Consider the following 24231-nt stretch of genomic DNA (forward strand, 5'->3'; position numbering starts at 1 on the left):
GGCCGCTGTAACAAACCACCACAGATTCGGGGCCTCAAACCAACAAAAATTTATTCTCTTATGTTTCTGGAGGCCCAAAATCAAGGTGTTGACAGGGCTGCGCCCTCCAAAGGTTCTAGGGAGTGTCCTTCCGGGCCTCTCCCCATATCTGGCGGCTGCTGGCCGTGCTTGCTGCCCCTTGCTATAGACACGTCCATCCCCACGTCTGCTCCCACTTCCACGTGGCCTCCTGTGTGTCTGCGTATTTTCTCTTCATATAAGGACACCAGTCACTGGGACAGGGCCGACCCCACTCCAGTGTGACCTCTTCTTACCTTGGTCACATCTGCAAAGCCCGTATTTCCAAGTAAGGTCACGTTCTGAGGTTCAGGTGAGGGCGAGGGCAGCCCTTTGTGAAGGATGCAATGCAGCCTGCAGTGTGCGTGCTGCCCCCCACCCCCCGTCCTGATGTCCGCGCGGCGCCGGGGCCTGATGCACCCGCCGTCTGCCCACAGTGCGCGCCGGGGGGCTGCCTCATGGAGCTCTGCATCCAGCTCAGCATCATCATGCTGGGCAAGCAGCTGATCCAGAACAACCTGTTTGAGATCGGCATCCCGTGAGTAGCGCCCGGCCTTGGTCCCAGCGGCAGCAGGGGGTGGTGAGGGCCGTGCGGGGAGACGGGGCCATAGCTGCCCCACGGTAGGGGAGGGGGGAATGAGGCTGGGACGACTTCCTGCTCCCCAGCGGGCCAAGAATTTGGGGAACTGACAGGTGCCCTCAGACCTGCATGCCAGCTCCCCATGGTTGGCAGAGGGAGGACCCAGAGGCCCTGCCTCCTTCCCTTGTGCCCGTTGAGAATTGTGTCCTGTCCCCTCTGGAGTCAGGGGCCTTCGGGACTATTTTCTGTGGCCCTCCCGAGGTCTGCGTGGGCATGGCCAGACCCTGACACCCACGGGCCTCCCTGGGGCCTTAGCTGGCCCTGTGCCCTCCCTGCACCTCTGTTTGCTTGTGTCAGAAATAAAGCAGGGACACTCGGCCCCGCCTCTGGGGCTAAGAGGATGCCGTGGATGGGGAGGTCAACGCAAACACGTTAGCTCAGGACTTAAAATGCGCAGCGGCCTGGAGAGCCATCCCCCGGCCCCCAGAGCCCGCCTTCCCGGAGGCCTGACCAGGGTGGCGCATGTTCCTTCAGGAAGATGAAGAAGTTCATCCGCTACCTGAGGCTGGAGCGCCAGCGCACCTACGACCACGAGGAGCCCGGGAAACGGAAGCAGCGGTACGAGCTGGATTACACCCTGGAGCCCTTCGCCGGCCTCACCCCAGAGTACATGGAGATGAGTGAGTGCGGCGTCCTCGCGGGCAGCCAGGCTGCACCGGGGCTGGTGGCACAGCCGGCCTTGGGCGATGGGGGGGCTCCCTGCAGCCCCGCGTGCAGAGCAGGTGCTCAGCAGACACCCAGGAGGGAGCCTTTCGCTGCAGCCATGTCCCTGGGCAGGCGGGTACCCAGAGGTGACTTGTAACTCCAGGGTGGGGAAAGGGAGAGATGGGAACAGGCTCTGGCTCTGTCGAATGGCCCCCTGGATTCCCCCTGAGCTCATCTCCTACTCCCCCAGCCCACTGGCCTCCCTGCTGATACACAAACACAGAGCTCACACCTGCCACAGGGCCTTTGCACTGGCATGCTCTCTGCTAATATATGCGTGACTCACTTTCTCCCTCCAGAGCTCTGCTCAGAAAGGCCCCCCCACCGAGGGGTCTCCCAGACCACAGTGTGTGAAGGGGTCAACCCCTTAAAGGGCCTACACAGCCGGACCCTCAGCCCTTTGCCCTGAGTGTCTCTCTTGGGACGTGTGGCCCCCATCTTTGCTTTCCCACCCGTCTCTCCAGGAGAATCAAAGCTCTGAAAGCAGGCCCCCCGCCATCCCCTGCTCCTGGAACAGGTCCCCGTGTATAGTGGGTGTTCAGAAAGCAGTCACTGACGGGCTGGGGGGACACAGTAGGTCATGGGGCCAGCCCCAGGCCAGTGTCCCAGAGGGCAGCACGGCCTGCACTCCAGAGACCCCTAGGCATGTTCCTTCCCACGGCTCAGACTCAGCCCTGGGGTCTGGGGGAGACTCCCCCTGCCTGCCAAGACCAGTGGGAGGGCAGACGCTGAGGAAAGCAGCCTGTGACTGGCCACGGATGGCAGGTGGCCATTCCAGCTTTCAGTGCCTGAGGGCAGGAGATCGCATCCATGTTCCTCTCTGTTTGGAGAACTGGGATTCCTGGGACGGGCTTGTCCTGCCCACAGCAGCAGCCCACGCCGTGCGCCACGCACACCCCACTGTCCAGGTGTGCTCCACTTCTCCCTGGCGTTTGCCCACCCACTAGAGCCAGTCTGCCAAGCCAACCCTGCAGGGCTGCTGGACACACAGGTGCTGGCACACTGGAAGAAAGGGCCCTGCTGAGAATGTTCCCGCCACCCGCCCCGTCGCCATCTCTGGTGTCCCTCCTGTCCTTCTTGGCCTGTCTGTGAAAGAAGAGCCAGCATCAGTGGGAGTGGGGAGCCCACAGGCCCGGGCCTCAGCAGCCCCCACCCACACGCGGCCCACACGCTGAGCTCCTCCACTGGCCTCCGTCACGTCCAGGGTCTTCCGAGGCGACGTGCACAGAAGCATCCCATGGAGCCCGGGGGCGAACGGGAGGCCAGCAACACAGAACCTGCACCCACCACTAACCATGGCCACCTTCACGCGGCCCAGGGTGACATCCCACCGGCCTCCTTATTTGCCGCCCGGCTCCTTGGACAGGATCCTACAGTGCAGGTCCTGTACCAGCCCCAACATGGCCCCACTCAGCAGCCTTCTCCTGACCTCTCCTCGGGCCTGCCTCTGTGCTGGGCGCAGCAGCCAAGCCCAGAGAGGCCCAAGCTGGCTTGCTGATGAGGACAGGGAGAGAGGGCCAGGTCGTCCTGGGCAGTGCGTCCCCGCCTGGCTCCCCAACACCCGTGGGAGGGGACGCTGGGCCCTCGTGGAGATGCAGCAATGCTGGCAGGCTCCCCACCCAGGAACTTCCAGCTGACAGAAGCACAAGGGCCCTACCCAAGGCTTCCCAGCCAGTACGTGGGGTGACTGAGGCTGGGCCTTCATGCCTACGGGGCCTTTTTCCCCATTAGTGGTGGCTTATAACATCAGACGTATAAGGGAGCACAAACCCAGTATTCAAGAGTCAACACTGAGGTCTAGGGCAAAATTTGGAATCCTCCCCATCTGGCCCAGGGTCACCCATAGTCATGAAGGGCGAGCCCGTCTTCTGTGCAGGACGTCGGAGGCAGGGTGCCAGCCGGACCAGAGTCTCAGCCTGCCAGGGGGGCCCACCGTGGCAGGATGGGGTGCATGGCACTTGCTGACCACCATCTCTGCTCCCTCTGCAGTCATCCAGTTCGGCTTTGTCACCTTGTTCGTGGCGTCCTTCCCACTGGCCCCGCTGTTCGCACTGCTGAACAACATCATTGAGATTCGCCTGGATGCCAAAAAGTTCGTCACTGAGCTCCGAAGGCCGGTGGCTGTCAGAGCCAAGGACATTGGTGAGTGGCCCTGTGGGGAGCAGGTTCCAGGCACGCCATGGGTCTGGGGAGGGTTCCTGCCCTGCAGAAGCCGGAACCTCACCAGCAAAGTGGGGTCAGGCGCGGCGTCCCCGTGGGCCCCTGTCGGAAGGGGCTCGTCGTCCCTGTGGAGGGGGCAGGGTGCAGTTGCAGGACGGCCCACTGAAGGTGAGCCTAAGAGGTGACTTTGTAATAGTCAGAGGTGTCAACAATCAACAATGGAGCAGACTTCCTTGCCAGGCAGTGAGCTCCCTGTAACTGGAGTCATTTAAGCAGAGATTGGTGTCTGGGAGCAGTAAGGGACATGGGGAGACCCAGCAGGCAGGGCTCCGTAGCTCACGCGTGCCGCAGCCAGCGCTGGCCCTCATCAAGGACGCTGCCCATCTTAAAGGGATCAGCTGAACAGGGACCCAGCGTTCAGAGTAAAAACAAAGTCTTCATTGGGATTTTTACCTTGAAATGAGATGAAAAATCACAAAAATGTATTCATTTTATGTCTTATTTAACACAGCCTCAGAACAGTGCATCTGTGCTGTTCTTAGAACAGAGGTTAGATCACATGCTAGAGATGTAATTCATCATTTTCCAAAATAAGGACTGGATCCCGGTGTGATGGGACATCTTCAGGGCGGGCCTTCGTAGCCCAGACATGACCTTGCAGAAATGTGGGGGCTTCAGCAGCGCTCAGAGAGCTTCCTCCGAGCTTGGCATGAGGCGTCCCATCCCCTCCAATTCTCTCCTTGGCTTGTCAGCGGCGCTGCCTCAGCCAGAAGCTCCTTGGTCCATGCCTTGGCCTCTGGTGTCATGGCCCCTTGATACGGCAGCCGGACCACAGGTCTCCATTATCGGCCTCCAAGATACCGTGGGCTCCGGCTTCTCTTACCCGGTGCGGTCTCGTAGGTTGGACCGTATGAAATTGCCATTTTCACAGCTCAATCGTGGTCACCAATCAATGGTTTCATCTGGCTCACCCGGCAGCCCCACATGTGCCCCGTGGGCTCCAGTGGAAAGACATGCAGAACAGGGCTGGGAACCTTGGTATTCCAGAGACACTGGAGCCGGGGCTCAAGGAGAGAGGTCATCGCCCTGCGTTTTGACTGTAGCCTCCCTGGTCACCTCCCTTCTCGGCAACCCAGGCAATCGGTCAAGACTCAGAAGCACCCTCCCCACTAGACGTCCTCATAAGATTCTGCTTATGATCTCCAAAGTTCTAAAAGCCCTGAGCTAACGAGCCCCCTGAAGTCCCTTCCAGGCCCCAGGGCCCCTGAATCTGCCTCCTCTGTGGCCTGCGGAGTAAGCCCCTTGTCCCTTGCACCACACCCCTCAACTGCCAGAAGGCCTGTGGCCTCAGGCCCCAGGGGACACCAGCGGAAGCCGGGGTTTGCTGCTATGCTGGATCAGAGCTCAGCGTGGCTTCTGTGAAGGGCTGGAGAGTAAACGGTTCAGTCTTCGTGGACCAAGAGGCCACGTGCTGGACCCGGAGAGCAGCTGCACTCCCAGAAAGGCTCTCTGCCGTCTCTTCAGTCTTAAACATCTAAGAAGCCACACCTCGCAGGCGGGCCGTCCAAACCCAGACCTGGGCCGCGGGCCGAATTGCAAAGCCCTCTCGGGGTCAAGGCAACATTGCACCCAGAGCTCTGGTTAAGCTCATTACGCCAGCTCCAAGGGGAGCCCCAGGGACTGGACTGAACCCTTCCTGGGGTTTTCAGCTGTCAGGGCCTCCCGAGAGCCTCATAAGGAAGTTTGAGCAAACCCTCGGTCCCACTTTCCAGATGGGGAGACCAAGGCCAGGTGGTAGATGAGGCTGAGCCGGAACTGGTGAACGGAGACCCTCGGCACTCACCACCCCTCCCTGCACACCCAAGGCCTGGAAGGGGTGGGGCAGCTTGCCAGGTGCCCCCAGACAGTCCTTGGGGATTCTGGAGCTCTGTGCCCAGTGGCAGTAAGGAAAAGGGCTCGGCCTCCCCATCACCCTGCCCTGACAAAGGCCTGATTCTCAGACGCCCCGAGGAGGCAGGCCAGTCCTCAGCGGGCGTGTCTTCTTGGGCGGCCTCTGCTTGGCAGCACCCTGGACGGCATCCTGAACCAGCAGACCCACGCGGGGGAGAGGGGGCGCCACCGCCGCCGCCGGCCTCTGCGGCCATGTGCACGTCATCGGCCCCTCCGCAGGCAAGGCTTGGATGCACGTCTTTGGCTCTTCTGCTCACAGCTTCTTGTATTTCCCCAGTCCTTATGGGTCAGCTACTTGCTTCCTGGTTCCTGTCCGGTTGGTTGAAGGCATAATCAGCCCTTCTCTCATGGGTTTGTTTATGGGCTCCTTCCCTGTAACCTTTCCTTGAAGAGGCTTTTGTATTCCTCCTGTGATCCGTGCAGGGCCCCGAGGTGACAGAGGGCCCCAGTGGCCCCCATGACCTGCACCCACTCCAGGCACCAGGGGTGGCTGGGGAGGCTCTGCCACAAAAGGCAGACACCTTGATCGCCCTGCATGGCCATGGAGGGGGAGGCATGGCGAGCCACTGGGTGGACCCCGTCCCCTGTGTGCCTGGGAACCCGGCTCCAGCTGCCCATCCCTCACCTTTGACACCAGGTGAGCATGCTTTGTGCTCTCACACTCATTCTTCAGAGCCTTCAGCAGGAGAAATTCAGCTCCTGGGCCCTGTCTGGGGTCAGGCTTGATAAACACCCTCTGGCATCCTTGGCATTGGGGCTTAGGGCCCCCTGGAATGGCTGAGGGGCCTCGAAGGAAAGGCATCTCCCCACTGTGTGATTCTCATAAAGCCCCAAAAATTTTCCCCAAAGCCTCAGCCCTTTGTACCTGGAGATGGTCAGAGCAGCAGAGGGTGTAGCCAAGCAGCCCAGAGGGAGGGTCCAGACCCCAAGGGAGGGTGATCCCTGGGCCGGAGCCAGTGTCCTGGCTGTGCATTTTTTAAACCAGACCCCATGATTCCAGGGGGGGGTGGTAACAGACACGTTGCAGGACCTTCAGGAGACTGACTCGGTCCTGCGCTCCAGAAATCTCTCGCTGGCCCATCCCACCTCCAGGGCTCACCACTTCCGTTTACAAGTGTCATCTCTCGGCCCACTGGGACTGTCACTTGGGCGGGCCACAGCCCCTGCCCTGGCCTGCAGAGGTCTGGCCTTCTCTGGGTGCTGGCTCGGTGGCACCCCCTCCCGGGCACTGCTTGCCTCCGCTCACCCACCCTCTAACGTGCCGGTCTCAGATCCCGTGGACTCCAGGCGGCCACATGACCGAGCTAGCCGGACGCCCACGGAAGGGCCCACAGCCGCAGAGCAATGTGCCTGCCCCGTTTTCCTTGAAACAGCCCTCTCCGAATTTTTCTTTCCCCGCTTTAGTAGGGATCTGAGCTTGAGAAGTGTTAAGTGGCCCAACTGCCACGAAGAGGGGTCACGCAGTGTGCAGCCCAGCCTGAAGGGGGCGCCACTGTGGGCCACAGAGCCGAGCTCGTCCGCCCTTGGTGGGAGTGGAGACTCAGAAGAAGGAGCCTAGATTTTAAAAATGCATCAGCTTCATTTGCAAACACCAGTCAGCATCTTTGAAGTAGCAGTAAGCTCAACAGAACAGCCACGCGTCCCAGTGTGGCCCACTGGCCTCCGCTTGGCCACCTCTGGTCCGGCGTGAAGTGTGGTTAGAAAGGGCTCTCTGGGCTCATGCTGTCACTCAGCAAATATTCACCCAGCAGCACCGAGCCCCACCCGCCAGCCACCGTGCTGGGCCCCCAAGAGATGAAGGATGCACGGTTCACAGCCTCCCACCCGAGCCCGGAGGCTGCAGACGGGCTCCTGGCCCCCAAGACACCCGGCCGCGGGCAGTCACAGGAAGCGCACAGATGGCGACTTTGTAAGGATGTGCACTCTGGCCAGGCCGTCTCCCCCTCACCTCCATCCCCACCTGCGCTCCTCAGGGAAGACGGGAGGGCACGAGTCTAGTGCCAGATGTGCCCGCTGCCGGCCTAGCCACCTGAGCCAGCAGGAACTGGCTAGGAGCCCTGGCTCTGGCGGGGTCACCCGGCAACTGCGAGGGACTTCTCATCTGGGATGAGGACCCCGCCTGCCAGGGCTGCCAACAGCAGGCAGGGAGGCGATAGTGCATCCTGTGTGGGCCAGCAGAAACGGGTCTGCCCGGCACCGAAGGCCTGCTTTCGTGGAAGGGTCACTGGCCAGGGCTGGGGAGGCAGGCTCTGGTGCTGCACACGTGGGTCTCCGTGCTGTCTGAGCCCTCGGCTTCTGGTTCTGGGCCCCACAGGCCTGAATTCTTGTCTTTGTGGGTCACCGGCAGGCACCCCCACACGACCTTGGTGGTGCCCCACAGCACTCACTGCCAGGGCAGAAATGCCCACCCGGTGGCTCTCCCCCCTTGGCCCCAACCTCTGGTGACATAACAGCAGAACTTTGTCCTCCCCGCCCCCTCTGAGAAGTGCTGGCTATCACCATCCCAGAGGTGGTTCACCTGGGACTGTGTTCCTGACCCAGCAACTGCCCGTGAATGTGCCTGACCAGTGGGGTGCTGCTGGGGTGGGGCGGGCTGGGGCAGGGTCCCTGGGTCTCTCCAGGAGTTGCAGCCCCGAGGCTCTGGCGAGCGAGCAGGGCCTGCTCTGGGCCCTTGGATAAGGCACACCCTTCCTCGGCCCGCCAGCTCTCATCTCTGCTGGGGAGGCCAGTCGGGGGCAGGCGTTTCTCTGGGTGCCCTGTGGTGACCCCCCTGCCCACCTGTACTTTGGTGCAGCTCAGCCTCAGGGCGATGGAAGCACGGGGATGTCCAGACAGGAAACGGTTTGCTCCTCGCTGCCCCCGCCCCAGCCAGGGGCCCTGGCCTTGCTCACGGGTCCTGCCCCTGGTTATCCTGGTGCTGGGCTGCGTAACAGTTCTAGGACGCCACGGCCTCGGGGCTGGTCTCCAGTTACTGTTACACGGGCTCTCTGGGGTAAGAAGAGCTGCACCCAAATTGAATCTTTGTCTCTCTACAAAAGAGGCTTCGTCTAAGCCAATTAGTAATATAAACAGGTTCTCAGGAGATTGTTCGGAACCACTTAGGGATCAGCTGTATTTCAGCACCTCCTTTAGAAGCTGCGGAGGGCTGGCACAGGCCCTGGGCTCTGCCTCATCAGCCGGCCTCCCCAGGGAGCACCTCCTCATGGCTGCACGTCTGACGGCATCCCAGGAAAGGACCAAACCGCCCTGCTAGCCTGCTAGCCAGACTTCCTGAGAGCCAGGGCCAAGGGGGTCTTAAAACCGCTTCTTTCTTCTCCCCCCAGGAATCTGGTACAACATTCTCAGGGGCGTTGGGAAGCTTGCCGTCATTATCAACGTAAGTGCCTCGGGCCTCTGCCACATGGAAGCCTGGGCAGCCAGCTGACCACCCCTTCCAGGGCAGCTGGGCGGGGCCTCTGCCTGCAGCCTGGGCGCTGCCCCAGGCCAGCAGGACTGGCTCTTCCTTAGAAGGGTCGATCCCTTGGTGGTATCACGAGTTTGGGGCTAGCTTTGGGTGGGAATAGCAAATTCTCTTTGACCATTTTCTACAGCCTTGAGCAAAATTCTCCACACCATGGCACCTTGGCTCCTAAGCCCACTCTGTCCCCAGAGTCCTGAGAATATACAAGAGAAATGAAGAGAGAGAGACAGGGACAGGGTAGCAGGGACAGAGACTGATTCCTCACCAGCAACCATCTGCTCTTTGTTAGGAAGTTACTTGTCCCTCTTCATAGAAAATACACGCCTGCCCTTTAAAGGTTTGGGAGAGAAGGCGGGGAGCCTGCCAGCCTGCCCCACGCGGAGCTTGCTGAGCACATCGTCCCCCCCCCACCAAGCCCGGGCTCCCGCCTGCCCACATCTGGCATCTCATGCTCACCTTCCTGCCCCCCACACCAGCCTCTTCTGGCTTCCCTTGCCTGAGGACCTGCGGCTTAGGAGTGTCAGCCCCTCACCCTCCCCTGCAGCCTCCCACTGAGGCCCACCTGACTGCCGGGCCTGGGCCCCTCTGGGCTTAGGTCTGTCTGGTGGTCCCAGCACGTGCTCCAAAGCTCAAGGCTGAATCCCAGGGATGCAAACCCTAGGCAGCCACGGAGCACCCTCAGTGCCATGGACCTGTGACCCTCGCCCCTCTACCTGTTGACCGAGCCTGAGCCCCCAGAAGCTGATACTTGGCACGCAGGCAGGCAGCTTCCCCTAACAGACATGCAGCCTGCATGGCCAGGATGCTGGGTCAGGGTCACAGCGAGGCCCTGGGACTCAGTCCCTTGGACTCAGAGCCCTTGGACAGCCCTCAGGCCCTCCTGCCATCCACCCACATGCTCCAGGTGGGCCTTTGAAACCCTGGTCCAGGGCGATGAGGAGCAGAGCACGCACAGTGGACGGTGGCACCCTCGTCCCGACGCAGGACCCAGAGGCAGGAAGACATGTTTTGATGGGGCAGGGATTGGTGCTGGGAACTTAAGGTGCAGCTCATCTGGAGCATAGGTGCTGTGAGCTGCTAGAAACCCACTGGACATCCCATGAGAACAACCAGCAGTGATAACGCAGCTGACATTCATTGAGCATCTAGAATGTTCCAGGCCCTGCTAAGGTCTTTGCATGCACACACTCCTCGGGGTGGGGTCTGTTATTGCCCCATCTTAAGCACCGAGAGGTCAGGCAACTTGCCCGACATCGTGCATCCAGAGAGAGTCAGAGCTGGGCTTTACCCAGGCCGTGGGGCCCAGGCTCTGGCGTCAGCACTATGCCAGCTGCCCCCAGACACGGCTCTGGGGCAGGACAAGCTGAGCCAGCACTTCCCAGTTTCCAAAGCACTTTCCCCTCCCTACCTCATCCCCTTTCAAACAGGCCAGGAAGGTGAGGCGCAGCGCGGAGCTGGTGGGCCTGGAGCCCAGTTTGACAGGAAGGCAGCAGGGGCACAGAGAGGCTGGGCAGATGACCCGCCCAGGGCCACAGCAGTGAGAGGCAGCGTTTATTCCCAGGTCTCCCTGCTCTGCTCGGGGCGTCCTGCTGCCAGCCTCCTGCCCTCCCCTCGGGCTGCTGGAGGGGCTCCCAGGACCAGCGCCCAACCCTTCATCGTCTCAGTCCGTGTTCCGGTCACGTCGCCCACTCGTGTGCAGTGTCACATGGCCGGGCCCTGGGCCAGCGCCTCCCAGCTCGTGTGCGGCATGTCCCCCCCACCCCGCTGGGGCTCACTCACCCTCTGTTCCTGCCCAGGCGTTTGTGATCTCCTTCACATCTGACTTCATCCCTCGCCTGGTGTACCTGTACATGTACAGCGAAAATGGAACCATGCACGGCTTCGTCAACCACACCCTCTCTTCCTTCAACGTCAGCGACTTCCAGAACGGCACAGCCCCCAACGACCCCATGGACCTGGGCTACGAGGTGCAGATCTGCAGGTACTGCTCCCGGCTCATCTCTTGGAAGGGCCACATCCGGTGGGTTACTGGGAAAACCCCCGTTCAAATGAAGATTCTTTCAAAGATAAGGCTTCCACAGCCCAGCCTTGGCTTCGAGAAAATAAAAGATCCCTAGAGTGGGGGTAGAGGGTGATCTCTGAGTGCCTTTAACAAGTCCCGGCTTCAGGTGCATCTGGACGCAGGTGCTGCCGTTTGCCGTCAGGCCCCACTCCGGCACTGCCTCCCGACTGCATTCCTCTGCACAGGCATCATTTTCTGGAGGCAGAGAGAGTCCCAGCAGCCCCTGCTCAGCAGCCCAAGCCTCTTTCCCGGTGGCCTGCAGAAGTCTTGCGGTTGAGTCTCACTGGCCCGTCTTGGGGCACACACCCGTCCCCAAATGGGTCACCATCACCAGGGGTGGAAGTGTTCTTATTAGCTAGGCTGAAGCATGTGCAGGGTGTGGGGTCATGACCAGAGAACTGGGATCCCAAGGAAAACTAGGTGCAGTGACTCCAGGGAGTATCAGATACTGGACAGGCGAAAGCAACACATATCTGAGATAGCCAGACCTGCAGGGCCCCACTAGCAAGCCAGACGCTCGGCATGTGCAGGGAGCACCCCGAGAAAGATGGGGATGGGACAGGGGCGCGAGCTCAGAGCTGATGCCTGGCCACTCCCTGTGCATCATCCATGTGCCAGCCTGGGGTTGGGGCTGGGGACTCGGGAGTGGGCGGCATGATGCCTACCACTCAGGGGCCTTGGTGCAGCCCAGAACGGAAGCACAATGGGAGGGGGTAGGAGCCAAAAGCGGAGGGAAGGTGGACGTGGTGGGGCCGTCCTGGGGCAGTGGGAGGAAGGTGGGAGTCCCGTGGTGGTGGGAAGCAGCAGCTGCCTTTTTGGGAGCACATGGTATTCTGGCTGGGCGGGGGGATTAGAGGGCCGCCATGGGCTTTGGAGCAAGGCAGGGAGAAGAGAGCAGAGCCGAGGTGGCGTCCCAGGCAGTTACGTCATCTCTGACCTGCTGAGGCTCGGTACAGGGGAGACTCGGGGCCGAACTGTGCGCCCCAAAGCCAGTGCACTAGAGCTCAGCCTTCCCTGAACCCTGCCATCCTCGGGAAAGAGGGGGAGGGCCTGCCCAGCTCAGGCACGACTGATGCACTGCAGGGGTTCCCAGCCGGCCCTGCGTGAGTAAAGGACAATGACAAGAGGGCCTGTGTGTTCTGTGTCAGGGCGGGAACAGCAGCTGCTCCGGGACCTGGTACAGGTCTGCCAACCAGAGAGGGCAAGTGGCATGGCACAGTTCCTGGTGTCCAGAATCCTGCACGCTTCAGTGTACGCATATGTGGGCACATACATCATAGGAAGGGCCCAGATGGATCTGCCGCAGGCCTCGCTGGGGAGGGGAGACATTGGGGAGCTGCAATCAAGGGGAGGGGCTCGAGATGCCTGCCTCCCCAGCCTTCAGCGGGCTGTGCCCCAGGCGGGCTGAACCCGAGCCCCAGCTTCCGGTCCAGGACCCCAGCTAGTCAGGCAGCGCCGCCACCTCGCGCTGTTTGAACCTTCCATGCCGCCCAGGCTTGACCTGTTTAACCAAAGGTGAATTTCAGAGAAGAATACTGAAGGTGGGGAGGTACATGGTCACTTTGGCAGCAGGCTGCTCAGAAATGTCAGTGTTGATGTTTATGGCCCAAGTCTTGGTTTCAATAACCGGATGTGGGGTCCCAGGTATCAGTTAAGGAAGCAGCTTCCTGGTCCCATGAGTCAGTCAGGGGGTCCTGGCCACATGGGGTGAAGACCCCATTTTTAAGGGTCATACTGCTTTCACCCGGTGGACTTAGAAGACTGTGGGTCAGACCACCGTGCTGCCCTGGACTGGGGTTCTCAGGCCCTGCCGGCTGCTGGCCGTGATCACAAGCCACAGGTGCCGAACTCCACGCCTCCGCAGCCGCACCCTCGGCAAGCCACCTCCCAGAGGAACCGGTGGCAGGAAGAGCAGCGCCCAGCCCCGCCTGGGGCGGCAGGTGTGGGAGAGGCAGCATAGCAGAGCTTGGAGCTTCCATCGCCGCTGGCTACCGTTTATTCTTGCACAAAACCAGGCATTGTTTCCTTTAATCTCCACAGCCACCCCCAGAAAGGGCATTTTTATCCACCCCATGGGAGGTGGCAGCTGAGAACAGCGCTATGCAAGAAAAACATGAGGTTATCTCTGACAGAGGTCAGCCCAGGAGGTGGAAGGTGGCACAGGGACAGGTCTGTAAGTGGGCTTTGAGGGATGCACAGGAGTTTGCCAGGTGACCCAGACACAGTTTCCAGCATCCCTTGAGGCTAGCCTTGAGCACAGAAAAGAGGAGGAACTGGTGTGTGGCTTCCGGCCCTGGGAGAACAGAGGCCACCTGTGCCCCCTGGAGAGCGGGTCATGCAGCCTCTGTGTTGCTCAGCAGCAGGCACTGAAGTGTGTGTGCCCAGCCCCATCCTATCTCGAGGCTGGCAGCTGACCACTGAACAGGCCCTCAGGGACTCCCATCCAGCTTCCTCCAGAAATAAAGCTCTGGGGGTGCAGTGCCCTGGCCATCATGTTCTCTGACAAATTAAATGGGACCTGGAATGTAGCAGCTTCTTAGTCCATCCTTGTGAGGTGGCCAAGTGAGGGGACATCAGACCGAGGCCCAGAGAGGCCAAGTGACTACACAGAGCCACACAGCAAGGTGGGCACTGGCTCAGGGCCCAGGCTGGGCTGCTACTCACTGGGCCAGCTGCCTCCTCCCCTGTTCTCCCCACTGGACCTCAGCTTCCCAGTGACCAGCAGGGCCGCACCAGTCTCAGGCTTTTTCTGCCGGCTTTGGGGGAGCCCTTCCAGTGCACAGTGAGTCCCATTTCACAGAAGCCCCGGCGGACATGGGCACCCCCTGAATTCAGGGAGTGGTCGAGGGGCCTAAGTAGAGACAGTTCCCCACGTTCTCATCCTCATGTGCCCTTGCAGACTGGCTGTCTCAGGGCCTCTGAGGAAAAGAGGACGGGACAGGAGCCCTGAAGCACGCCGTCCCTCTCGCTGGTGGGGTCGGGGACAAAGATCATGTCCCGTAGCACAAGGGTCAGTGGTGGGCCCTGGGGGAGCGGGTGTCAGGGCGCTGTCTCTCCAAGCAGGCAGCAGCGGACAACGTCTCAAACTGATACTTGCGGGCAGGGCAGGGCTGGGCTGATGTTGCGCAGAGATAAGGAGGGAGCAGCCAGGAAGTCACAGTGGGGAGGGTGGGCAGCAGGTGCCCCTGGGGGCAGTTGCTGGGCAGGCACCACCGGCACCAACTGTATGTCAGCCTCCCACCTGGGCCACTTTGAGGAAATGTTTAGGTTTTTTTCACTAGTTTCTCCACAAAGACAGGAGACACTAGAGAGGTGGTTTTCGTGGAACCAGCCTGGAGCTTTGTGGACAATGGGGCTGGAGGTCCAGGCTTAGGGAATCCCACCCCATTTCAACCAGGGGGCCCTGCTTACACCAGTGAGATTTCTTTTGGAAAAAGGCCTCCAGCACCTTTAAAAGTCTGGAACCCCTGGACACAGCTGACTTCTGTGAGCTTGTGGCGCGGCCTGTGGGGACCCCGCCTGCTGTCTGTGTTCCCCACAAAGCCCCCAGGACTGCCGGCCCCACGGTGGGTCCCGGCCACTCTCCACAGCACAGAGAGACTCCCTGGCCATGTGTGTGCTGGGCTTGGCTCAGCCCGCAGGGAGGGCTGCCTGGAGGCGGCTCAGGATGGGCTGAAGCTTTCCTGGCTGCTCTCACCCACAGCGCCAAGCCGAAGCCCCCAGTTCCGCTTGAAGACCCCTGATTCCCACCATCTCTGCAGGTACAAAGATTACCGGGAGCCCCCATGGTCAGAACACAAGTACGACATCTCCAAGGACTTCTGGGCCGTCCTGGCCGCCCGGTTGGCCTTCGTCATTGTCTTCCAGGTGAGGAGGGTCCCATGTGTGTCCGGGAAGTTTGGGAATCGGGGCATCGAGGAAGCACCCAGAGGCCAGAACAGGGTCAGGAGCTGGTGGGCACCTGGGTCTCAGACCTGGAGAGACCTTTGACTGGAACCCCCAAGCAGGGGACTTGGCCACCCCAGCCCTGTGCGAGGGCAGGTCCTAGAACCTCATGAATGAAAAGCGGGTGGAGGGAGGATTTGGACTCACTTGGGGAGGGCAGGTTGACATCAACCTAAAAGGTCTTCATTGAAGGAGACCAGGAAGAGGGGAGACCCCACCTGACCTCCCCTCTGGGTCTCTCCCCATCTCTGTGCGGCACAGATGCCCCCCGGTGGACAGGGCCAGTACAGACAGGAGGGGAGTGGGCTCTGCATGCTGACTCCAGGCCCCAGCGGGAAGGCAGGGGACCCAGCCTGGGGTCCAGTCTCTGGGGACAGTGGTGGGCTAACTCAGGCCAGAGTGGCTCCCAGTGGCTTGGAAGAGGGAGACAGAAGGGAGCGGTTCCCCGGAGAGGCAACTGCTGTGTCAGCCACAGCTTGGGGGCCAGGAGCCCAACCAGGAAAGGTGGTGTGGGAGCATCAGTACGTCCATAAGGTAGCTGACTCAGCCAGACGTTGCGACGAACAGTGACTGAACAGAAGTTTAAGAACAAAATGATCTCTGTTTTCTATGAAAGCCGACCATTTGCATTCCATAAATGTCTCCAGGGAGGGGGCAAATGTCCAGGGCAATCCTGGGAGACCTTGCAAAACTGCAGAAGGGCCTGTGGAATCATCAGAGACCAAGTTCTGTCTGTTTTTGTGCTATTTCTATTTTAACTATTTTCCTTAAAGCCTTAATACTTGTTCCGTTTGACAATGGGTGACCAGTCGGGCCATTTCTCAGGTCTCCCAGCCAAGGGATTCAGTGTCAGCCAGAGACCTCTCCTATTTACCGGGCTCAGATTCTTTCAAGAACGTCAGCAAGCGTTTCCAGAGGCCTGCTGGCTGCTGACCTGCCTCCTTTATTTCCTGGCAAACTGAGGCCTGGAGCTCAAGGGGTTTGTCTGAGGCCGTGGGCAGGGCCGAGACGGTGAGGCCCTCCAGGGTGTGTGGAGGCGGGGGCGTCTCCCGTGTCCTCCCTCCCACCCCCACGCTGACTCTCCTTCCAGAACCTGGTCATGTTCATGAGCGACTTTGTGGACTGGGTCATTCCGGACATCCCCAAGGACATCAGCCATCAGGTGCACAAGGAGAAGGTGCTCATGGTGGAGCTGTTCATGAGGGAGGAGCAGGGCAAGCAGCAGCTGCTGGACACGTGGATGGACAAGGACCGCAGCGGCGACGGGCCGTGCAACAGCCACAAGCCCGAAGCCCGCCTGGGCAGCCCTGAGTGCCCCGGGGGCGCCCTGTAGCTGCCCCGGCACCCCGACTGGTGGGCACCCTTTCCCGGCGGGTGGCTTCCTGCCCCCCGAGACCCAGTGGCTCCAGAAGACCGCCTTCCTATAGGAGAACGTCTTTCTGTCTTTGTTCTGTTTTCTCTTCCTTTATTTTTGCACAAAACCATTATGCAGGGAACTTTTGTATCTTTGGTATTTGGGGTAGGATGGTGACTCGGTGAACGCGGGCGCTCTGTTTGCAGAGACTGTTCTTGGAAACCTCGGGGTCCTTTGCAGCGGGAGGCGAGCAGAGGCCACCAGAAATCGTCCTCTGTGATCGATCCTCCTGATGCCTACGAGAGATGTGAGCTGGCATTCCAGGGCGTGGGGCTAAAGCTGGTGCGCCACCTGAGGGAGGACAGAGGGCCACGTAAGGAGAGGGCCGCGGGGATACCGGGCCCAGGAGGGGTTGCCTGCCTCCACGTCAGAAAAGGGAGAAGGCTCTCACCATCCTGTCCTTCCTGGAGTTCAGAAACACAGGCAGTCTGGGCAGAAAGAGCGGTGCCCCAGCCTGTCTCCCAGGGGGGTGGGAGCAGGTGGTCCGTGCGGTCGGGACCCCCCGCCCCTGCACGCCGCCCCACCGCAGTGAGCTGCCCTCAGCATTATCGGCCGCCCTGGTGGAACAAGACCAGGCTGACCGGAAAAGGAGCAGGGGGATGACCTCACTGGCACTTCTAAAGATGCCTTAAGGGTTTTAAGAAATCCTAAGGCATCAGGGGGAACATTCACAGCTTTAGAATATTTATTGGGTTTTTTAAGAAAATCAATTCTATGGTGGACTTAAGGGTTTTTTTTCCTGTGGCTCGAAGGTGGAAGGAGTTTATTTTATTAGTTAACCAAATATCATTGAGAGGAATTTAAAATACTGTTACTACCAAAGATTTTTATGAATAAAGGCTTCTATTTTGGTAACACTTCTCTATATTTTTACTTACAGGAATGTTACTATCATTTTCAAGGCTTGTAAAAACAAGTCTCATAGATATGAGCCATCTAAATGTGCAACAATTACACTAACCAGTTATCTGAAATTTCTTAGGCACCACGAGAAACAAACGTTTCACTGAAGGGAGGGAAGGGGGCATAAACGTGCTTGTCTGGGACACGTGGTTGGCGTACTGTCGACATTCCCATAAGCTGCCGGCTATGGTTGAAGCCCACAGGTGTCATAGATTTTCATTATTTTCTAAAATCATGCAATCTGATGCTTCTACTTTCTCTTGTACAGTAAGTAGTTTGAAATGGGTTTTTTTGTATATAAATACCATATTAAAAGTTAGGTGATTACCAAAAATCCTTTTATGGAAACCGTTTTTTAAAAAACTGAATGTACACAGATCCACAGGAGGCCATGGCTGAACATTCATCTAAATAAATTTGAATATACAACTGCTTTCTTCACTTACATGCTGTCCGTGTGACCTTCGCTCCAGGAAACGAGAGGCTGTCCCCGCAGCCCTGCGGTCGAGCTGCAGATTCGGGAGGGGTTAGAGGCATCTGTTTCTTCTGGTGCCAGACACGAGATTGTTCTGGAATCTCCGGGGACTTCACCTCCCCGTGAGTATGTGTGGGCATGCGTGTGTGCGTTTGCATGTGCTGTGTCTGAGTGTGCACACGTGTGCATGTCTATGGGCACATGTGCATGTGTGTGTTTGCATGTGCCTGTGTGAACACGTATGTGTGTTGGGGCGGGAGTTGGGGTCACACCATCCCAGCAGCCTCTTCCACGATCCCCAAGTCCCAACCCCTGGTCCTGCCAACCCAACAGAGTGGGATTTAGGATTTTAGGGTTCTAAAGTTTCCCCCACGCCTTTTGGAGACCAACCGAGGGTCGCCAGTGTTTTCCTCTGGGCAAGTGGAGACCTTTTTTCCTCAACCACCACCTATAACCACCATCATTTCATGAAAGAGATTTTCTTCCCCCATGTCTGCATAGCTGCGCAGCCCCGGCAGGCAGATGGTCCTTAGCAGCCACCCCCAGCGAGGCCTCCAGCACACCTCCAGGACAAGAGCCTTAGGCACCCACCAGTGCTCGTGTCCCTGAGGCCCCCAGGAAACCTTAGCCACCCACAAGCTCACGATGTGCAGTTACCCTGCAGTCAGGACAGCGTCCTAAAGCTTCGGAACCACTTCCTTAGTCCCTAATGAGGGCAGCACCCAGCAACCCCTGCCCCGTGGGCCCCCGGGGCCAGTGAGGGCACCCAGTGGAATCTTTAGCCCCATTTGACAGGTGAGGAAACAGTCTCCAAGCGGGGAAGTGACTTCCCTGGATCACAGGGCTCCTATGCCGAGACTGGCACCCGGAGCTCACGGATACTCGTTCATGGAGCGCTGGGGCGGACAGCAGGGAACAAAGCAGACACGGCCCTCCCTCGGGGGAAGCCTCCCTGCAGAGGGCATCAGACACTCAACTGTGTCTGATGGGGTTCAGAGAAAATGAACCCCAGAACCAGATAGTTTCAGAGGGAGAAGAGGTGCTGATTAAATATAACTGGGAATAGGACTGAGAGGCTGAGGCAGTCAGGGAGGCACCTACACACCTGAGCAATAAGGAGCCAGCATATAAAACCTCGGAAGGCAGGCTGGTCCAGGCAGTGGGACAGTGCAAAGGCCCTGAGGCACAGTGAGCTGGCTGAGTTCCAGCAGCATCAAAAAGGACGGTGCTCATTGTAGCCGCTAGGTGGCAAGAGAGAAGGGCGTTGCAGAGGCGCAGGTGAGTGGTGATAGGGTCTGGACGGGGCTGCTGGAGGGAAAGCCGGCAGGGAACGTCCCAAAGACCTGGGCTGGAGGGACCCCGGAGATGACTGCCCAGCCTGTGCCATTATTTCATCCACCTCCACATGCACAGTGAGGCCCAGAGGGGGCCAGGGCTCTGGGTCTGGGGTGGTGGGGCTCCCGGGCCAGCATCTGGTGTGGGAACCCCACTGCTCTGCCGAAGGTGGAAGCTGCTGTGAGCTGCATCCGGCCAAAAGCAACCTCCATCTAGTAGGGTCGCTGTTGATTTTTTTAAGTTGCCTTAATAGAAGCCAGGTAAATTCACATAAAAATCCAATTTGCATGTTTTCTTGAAAAACCCTACCATATTTTTCACCATGTCACATTCTCACATGTGACTGGAGCCCATGGCGGCCACTCTGCTCCAGCCATTGCATGTGCTCTCCAGCCCGGCTCAGCCCCTTCCCCACCCTCCCAAGTGGGACGACCCACTGGCTAAGTGGGCAGCTGGGGCAGTGCCTCCCAGAGTCACTGGCCTTTCTAGACAATCCTCAGGCCAGTTCACTGTGGGAGCCAGGACCGGCCGTGGGGTTCCCTGGAACAGAGCTTGACCAAGGTGTGCGCCTGGGACAGGGCTGTCCCCACCCCAAGGCTGCACTCAGAGCTCCCGCCTCAGGGCACCCACACCCCTGACCCCACACGCATCATCTGCGGTCCCCAGGAGCCATTCACGTGCCCCCATGAGTGACCCCCAGCACAGGTGGTGCGCGTGCCCACACTCAAGCAACACGCATTCTCCTGTCCGTGTTTTGTGAGAGCCGCAGCAAAACAGAAGGGTTGACACTTGCCAGAAAACAGACCAGGAAGGGCTCACTGAGTGAGTGAGTGAGGGGTGGATGTTTGCATGGATGGACAGACAAACGGATGGCTGGATGGAGGATGGGTGGGTGTCCGACAGACTGACAGCTGGGACTTCCTGCCTGTGAGCCGGGTGGGTCTTGGAGCCGGTCTGGGGGGGGTGTCAGGGGAGGAGGCGAGGGGTATGCGGAAGGTAAGCTTTCTGGGCCACAGATGCTCACCCCCTCGCCTCTGGCAGAGATGCTGCGGGGCCTGGACACGCCGACTGAGACCCACCCGGGCCTCCGGGCCTGACCCTCGGCTGGGCTGCAGGCCGCTGCCGGCGCTGCTCCTGGGAGAGGCGGCCGTGGAGGTACTGAGGTCTGGTCTCTCGGCTCTGCCAAGCCACCTGCTTACCTGCTCCAGCCTCCCTGTCTGTGCCCTTCCCCAGCCCGCCTCTGTCCCTCTTCACTCTCCCTACCCTCACATTTTAAATGAAGTAAAACATACAAAAAACTGCATGTATCTTAAGCGGGCCACCAACTTCCACAAACCACGCTCACCTCTGTAGCTGGGACTCGGAAACAGCGTCACAGCCCCTCAGAAGCCCCAGCCCCTGTAACAAGCCCACCTGCCTCCAGCAGACCCCGACCTTCTGCAGGGACTCCGGCCGGAGGTGGGTCGGCCTGGCCCGGCTCGGTGGCGGCGGCTGCCCTCTGCTGGCTGCCCCTGGGAGCTGCGCACAGGGAAGGAAGAGGCCCCGCGGACGGCCAGTGTGTTCTCTGTTGCTGTGGCAAATCACCCCAAACTTCGTGGCCCAGAACGACACATTATTACTTTACAGCTCCGCAGGTCAGACATATGACACAGGGCTCACCGGGCTAAATCGGTGTCTGCGGGGCTGGACTCCTTCTGCCACCGTCAAGCCAGCAATGGTGGGCCCGTCTGCCACTGCTGGCCTCAGGCTCTCCGTTTATGGGGCTCACGTTAGACCGCGTCCCCAAGACCATCCAGGAGAATATCCCCATCTCTCAGCCCTGAATCATCACATCTACAAAGTCATTCCTGCTGTGCAAACTAACCTGTTCACATGGACATCTTATTCTGCTACTACGTCCCATACACGGGGCTGCTTCTCCCTCGGCCGGGATTCACGGGTCCAGGAACCAAGGGGTGGAAGTGGCAGTGGCCCCACGATTTGCCCCTGGTGACCCACTAGCGAAATGTTTGCTTCCTGCCCCCAGACCGCAGGCTCTGCGGCCATGAAGGCCTGAGCCGCAGAGGGAGGAATGCTCCCACCAGGGGACCCCATGACCCCACCGAACTGGAAGTCAGACTGTCATCCGGCCAAGTTGGGCTCCTCATGCCCCCCAATCGGCAGGAGGGGATTTAAATGCTGGCTGGGTGCAATTCCTGTCAAAATCCCAGCAAGCTATCCTGTGATATAAACAAGCTTATTTTTAAATTGATGTGGAAATGCACAGACCCTAGAATAGCTAAAAGTCTTGAAAAAGTAGAATAAAGTTGGATGAGTGACTGTACAAAAAATTAAGGGTTATTGATAGCACCAAGAAAGGGCAGCCTTGGTGGAAGGATAGAAACACAGGTGAACAGAACAGGGAACCCAGAAATAGATGAAATATGCTCAAAGCATCTCTCATGAAGGCACAAAAGTGATCCAGGGAGAGAGCTTCTTCAGCAAACAGGAGTGCTTGGACGCCTGCAGGCCAACAGAGATACCCCCCGATCACACCCGGTACAAAAGTTAGCCCCAATGGATCACAGACTGAAATGTGAACTATAAAACCATTAGGGATAAAAAATGGGAAAAAATCTTTGGGACCCAGGGTTTGGCAGAGATCTTAGACTTGAGGCCAAAAGCACAAGCCATAAAAGGAAATTTTGATAAATGTGGTCTCATCAAAAGTTAAAACCTTTGCTCTGAATATGTAAAGAGGATGAAGAGACAAGCCACAAACCGCTAGGTAGGGGGTCAGTCACACGTACATTGTGCTAAGGGAGACTCAAGTTAACTGGGCCTTATAAAAGATTCATTCATCCCAAAGTCCTCTGTGAGCACCTATTAAGTGCCAGGCAGTGTTCTGGGTGCTTGGAACCCCTGCCCTCAAAGCACTCACATTCTGGCAGGAGAGACAAGCTAAAAACAGAGTAGGAAGCAAAGAGTGTGGTAAGTCAGCAGAGGTCACCTGCAAGAGACAGAGAAACTGCAGCGAGGCCCGGCGGCAGAAGCGTGGCTGAATCCTCTCTGGCTCCTTCCCACTCACAGGGGCCCCTCCACACGGCCCTTACAGCTGGTTATGAAGACCAAGAGGCCCCAAACAGGCCGTCTGCTCGGAAAGCCGGTGGTGTGGTTCAATCTGAGTCTGAAGGAATTGGGCAGCCAGTGGTGCTCGAGCAGAGAGCGCGAATCCTTCCTTCCTCCGCCTGGTGTCCTGTCGGCTGCCGTCCCACCCTGGGGGCCCACCTGCTTTACTCAGTCCACTGAGTCAGACTCCTCCAGGAACACCCTCCCAGACACACCGGGAAATAATGTTTTGCTGGAGATGGGGTAGTGAAATTGACGTGTAAAATTAACTGCCACAAACACCATCCCTCTACGGAGTACGGAGTATTCCCAAATTCACACCTCCTGCCCAGATCTCTTTCCCAGACCCTCGTCCTGGACATCCCACTGTCCAGTCAATGTCTCTGATAGGTCTTCCTCAAAGCTACCCCACCCACACCCTCCCTGGGTCAATAGCTGTGCCACCCCTCAAACCTTAGAAGTATCCTCAATTTCTCTGTGCACACATACACCCCGCAATCAAAAGAAGGCCCCCCTTCTCACTCCTCCACTGCACTCACTCCACATACGCTCAGGATTACTGTGGCTTTTACTGGGTGGCAGAGGAGTCCTTTACAAATATAATCTGAAATTCATAGCAGCATTGTTCATATTGGCCAAAAGGTGGTGTTAAAAAAGGAACAACAGGCCCCAAATGGAGTCACTTTCCCACCAAGGCAAACCAAGACTTAACTGTAGCTCCAGCCTCTCCCAGGAATGTAACCTTTAAGCAGTCAACCTGGGATTACCTGGTCAGCACTAGTGAGCCTGTCTGCCCTTCCCCCAGAGAAAGGTGACCTTGCCCAAAACAATCCACTCCTTGTTAGAAAACTTCCTTTTCCGCCCCTTTTGTCTATAAAAGCCTTCCATTTTGTACAGCACCTCAGAGCTCCTTTCTACTTGCTAGCTGGGATGCCACCCAATTCATGAATGGGCGAATAAAGCCAATTAGATCCTCAAAGTGCCTTAGGTGAATTTTGTTTTCTAGCGCTGGAAACAACCCATATGCCATCAGCTGATGACTGGGCTCACAAATGTGGTCCATGCATAGACTGTGATACTATTGGCCCCTAAAAAGTAGTGGGGCACTGGCACATGCCACAACATGGATGAACCCTGAAAACACTTTGCTCAGTGAAAGAAACCAGGCACCAAAGGCCACACAGAGCATGGTTCCACTCGCGCGAAACGTGCAAAGAGGTCAAATCCAAAGAGACAGAAGGAAAACTAGTGGTTGCCAGGGGCTTGGGGTGGGAGAAGGAGCTGCAATTGGGCACGCGGTTTCTACGTGGGGTGATGAGAATATTCGAGAATTAGCTAATGCTGAGGGTTGCGCAACGTTATAAACATACTGAAACCACTGAATTGTACACTTTTAAAAGGGTGAGGTGTACTGGGTGTGAATTCTCTCAAGTAGATTTTAAGGTAATTCGGATGGTTCCACTCTGCTCACACATCTCAGGGGCAGTAAAGCTGGGCCCTCACAGGCCAGGTGAGGCCCCTAATCTGCTCCCCTCCCCCCAGCCCTGCCTCCATGCCCATCCTCTGCTCCCCACTCTGCTCAGGCAGGCGGGCACCCCCGCTGCTCCTGGAGCCTCAGCTTTCCTCTGTGCTTTTGCTCTTCCTGGGCTGCCCAGCGCTCTGCCCCTACGCACGCCCCCCCCTCCATCCCCCAACACCTACACACCTGGCTTTGCACCTGTCGCTGCACCTGCATCTGCACCATGAGGCGGGCCTTGGCCAGCCCCCTGGAGACCGCGGTCTCCACGCCCTCACCTCTTTGCTCGGCTCCCTTCTTCCGCTACCCTGCTCGACCTTCTCATCTATTACATGAATTTGTGTACTTATGGCCTAAGCTCCGCGCAGGCCCGGTCTTCCGCACTTTGTCCCCGAATATGTCCCCAGCACCTACTGCGTGGCACACAACACGCGCTCAACAAACTCCAAAAAAAGCATTCAAAAGCATTAATTACTACAATGTTGAAATCAAATATTAAAC

At 58.4% G+C, this 24231-nt stretch overlaps 1 protein-coding gene across 12 annotated transcripts in view; it reads left to right on the forward strand.

Moving 5' to 3' along the window:
- The window catches only part of ANO1 (anoctamin 1), a 155512-nt gene extending 137771 nt beyond the window's left edge, over positions 1 to 17741 (forward strand). For 11 of the 12 annotated variants that reach the window (XM_037011412.2, XM_037011416.2, XM_073217266.1 and 8 more), the window contains 7 exons: positions 495 to 595; positions 1172 to 1317; positions 3392 to 3544; positions 8836 to 8888; positions 10769 to 10953; positions 14796 to 14901; positions 16070 to 17741. In XM_037011412.2, coding sequence (XP_036867307.2) covers positions 495 to 595; positions 1172 to 1317; positions 3392 to 3544; positions 8836 to 8888; positions 10769 to 10953; positions 14796 to 14901; positions 16070 to 16312 — 987 coding nt within the window. In that variant the 3' untranslated portion in view covers positions 16313 to 17741. Of the gene's footprint in view, positions 1 to 494; positions 596 to 1171; positions 1318 to 3391; positions 3545 to 8835; positions 8889 to 10768; positions 10954 to 14795; positions 14902 to 15804; positions 16050 to 16069 lie in introns of those variants that run through there. The other variant, XM_073217271.1, reaches the window with a different exon arrangement.
- The last annotated feature ends 6490 nt before the right edge of the window (positions 17742 to 24231 follow it).

Source organism: Manis javanica, chromosome 11 (genome assembly GCF_040802235.1).
Source record: "Manis javanica isolate MJ-LG chromosome 11, MJ_LKY, whole genome shotgun sequence".
Lineage (NCBI taxonomy): Eukaryota > Metazoa > Chordata > Mammalia > Pholidota > Manidae > Manis > Manis javanica.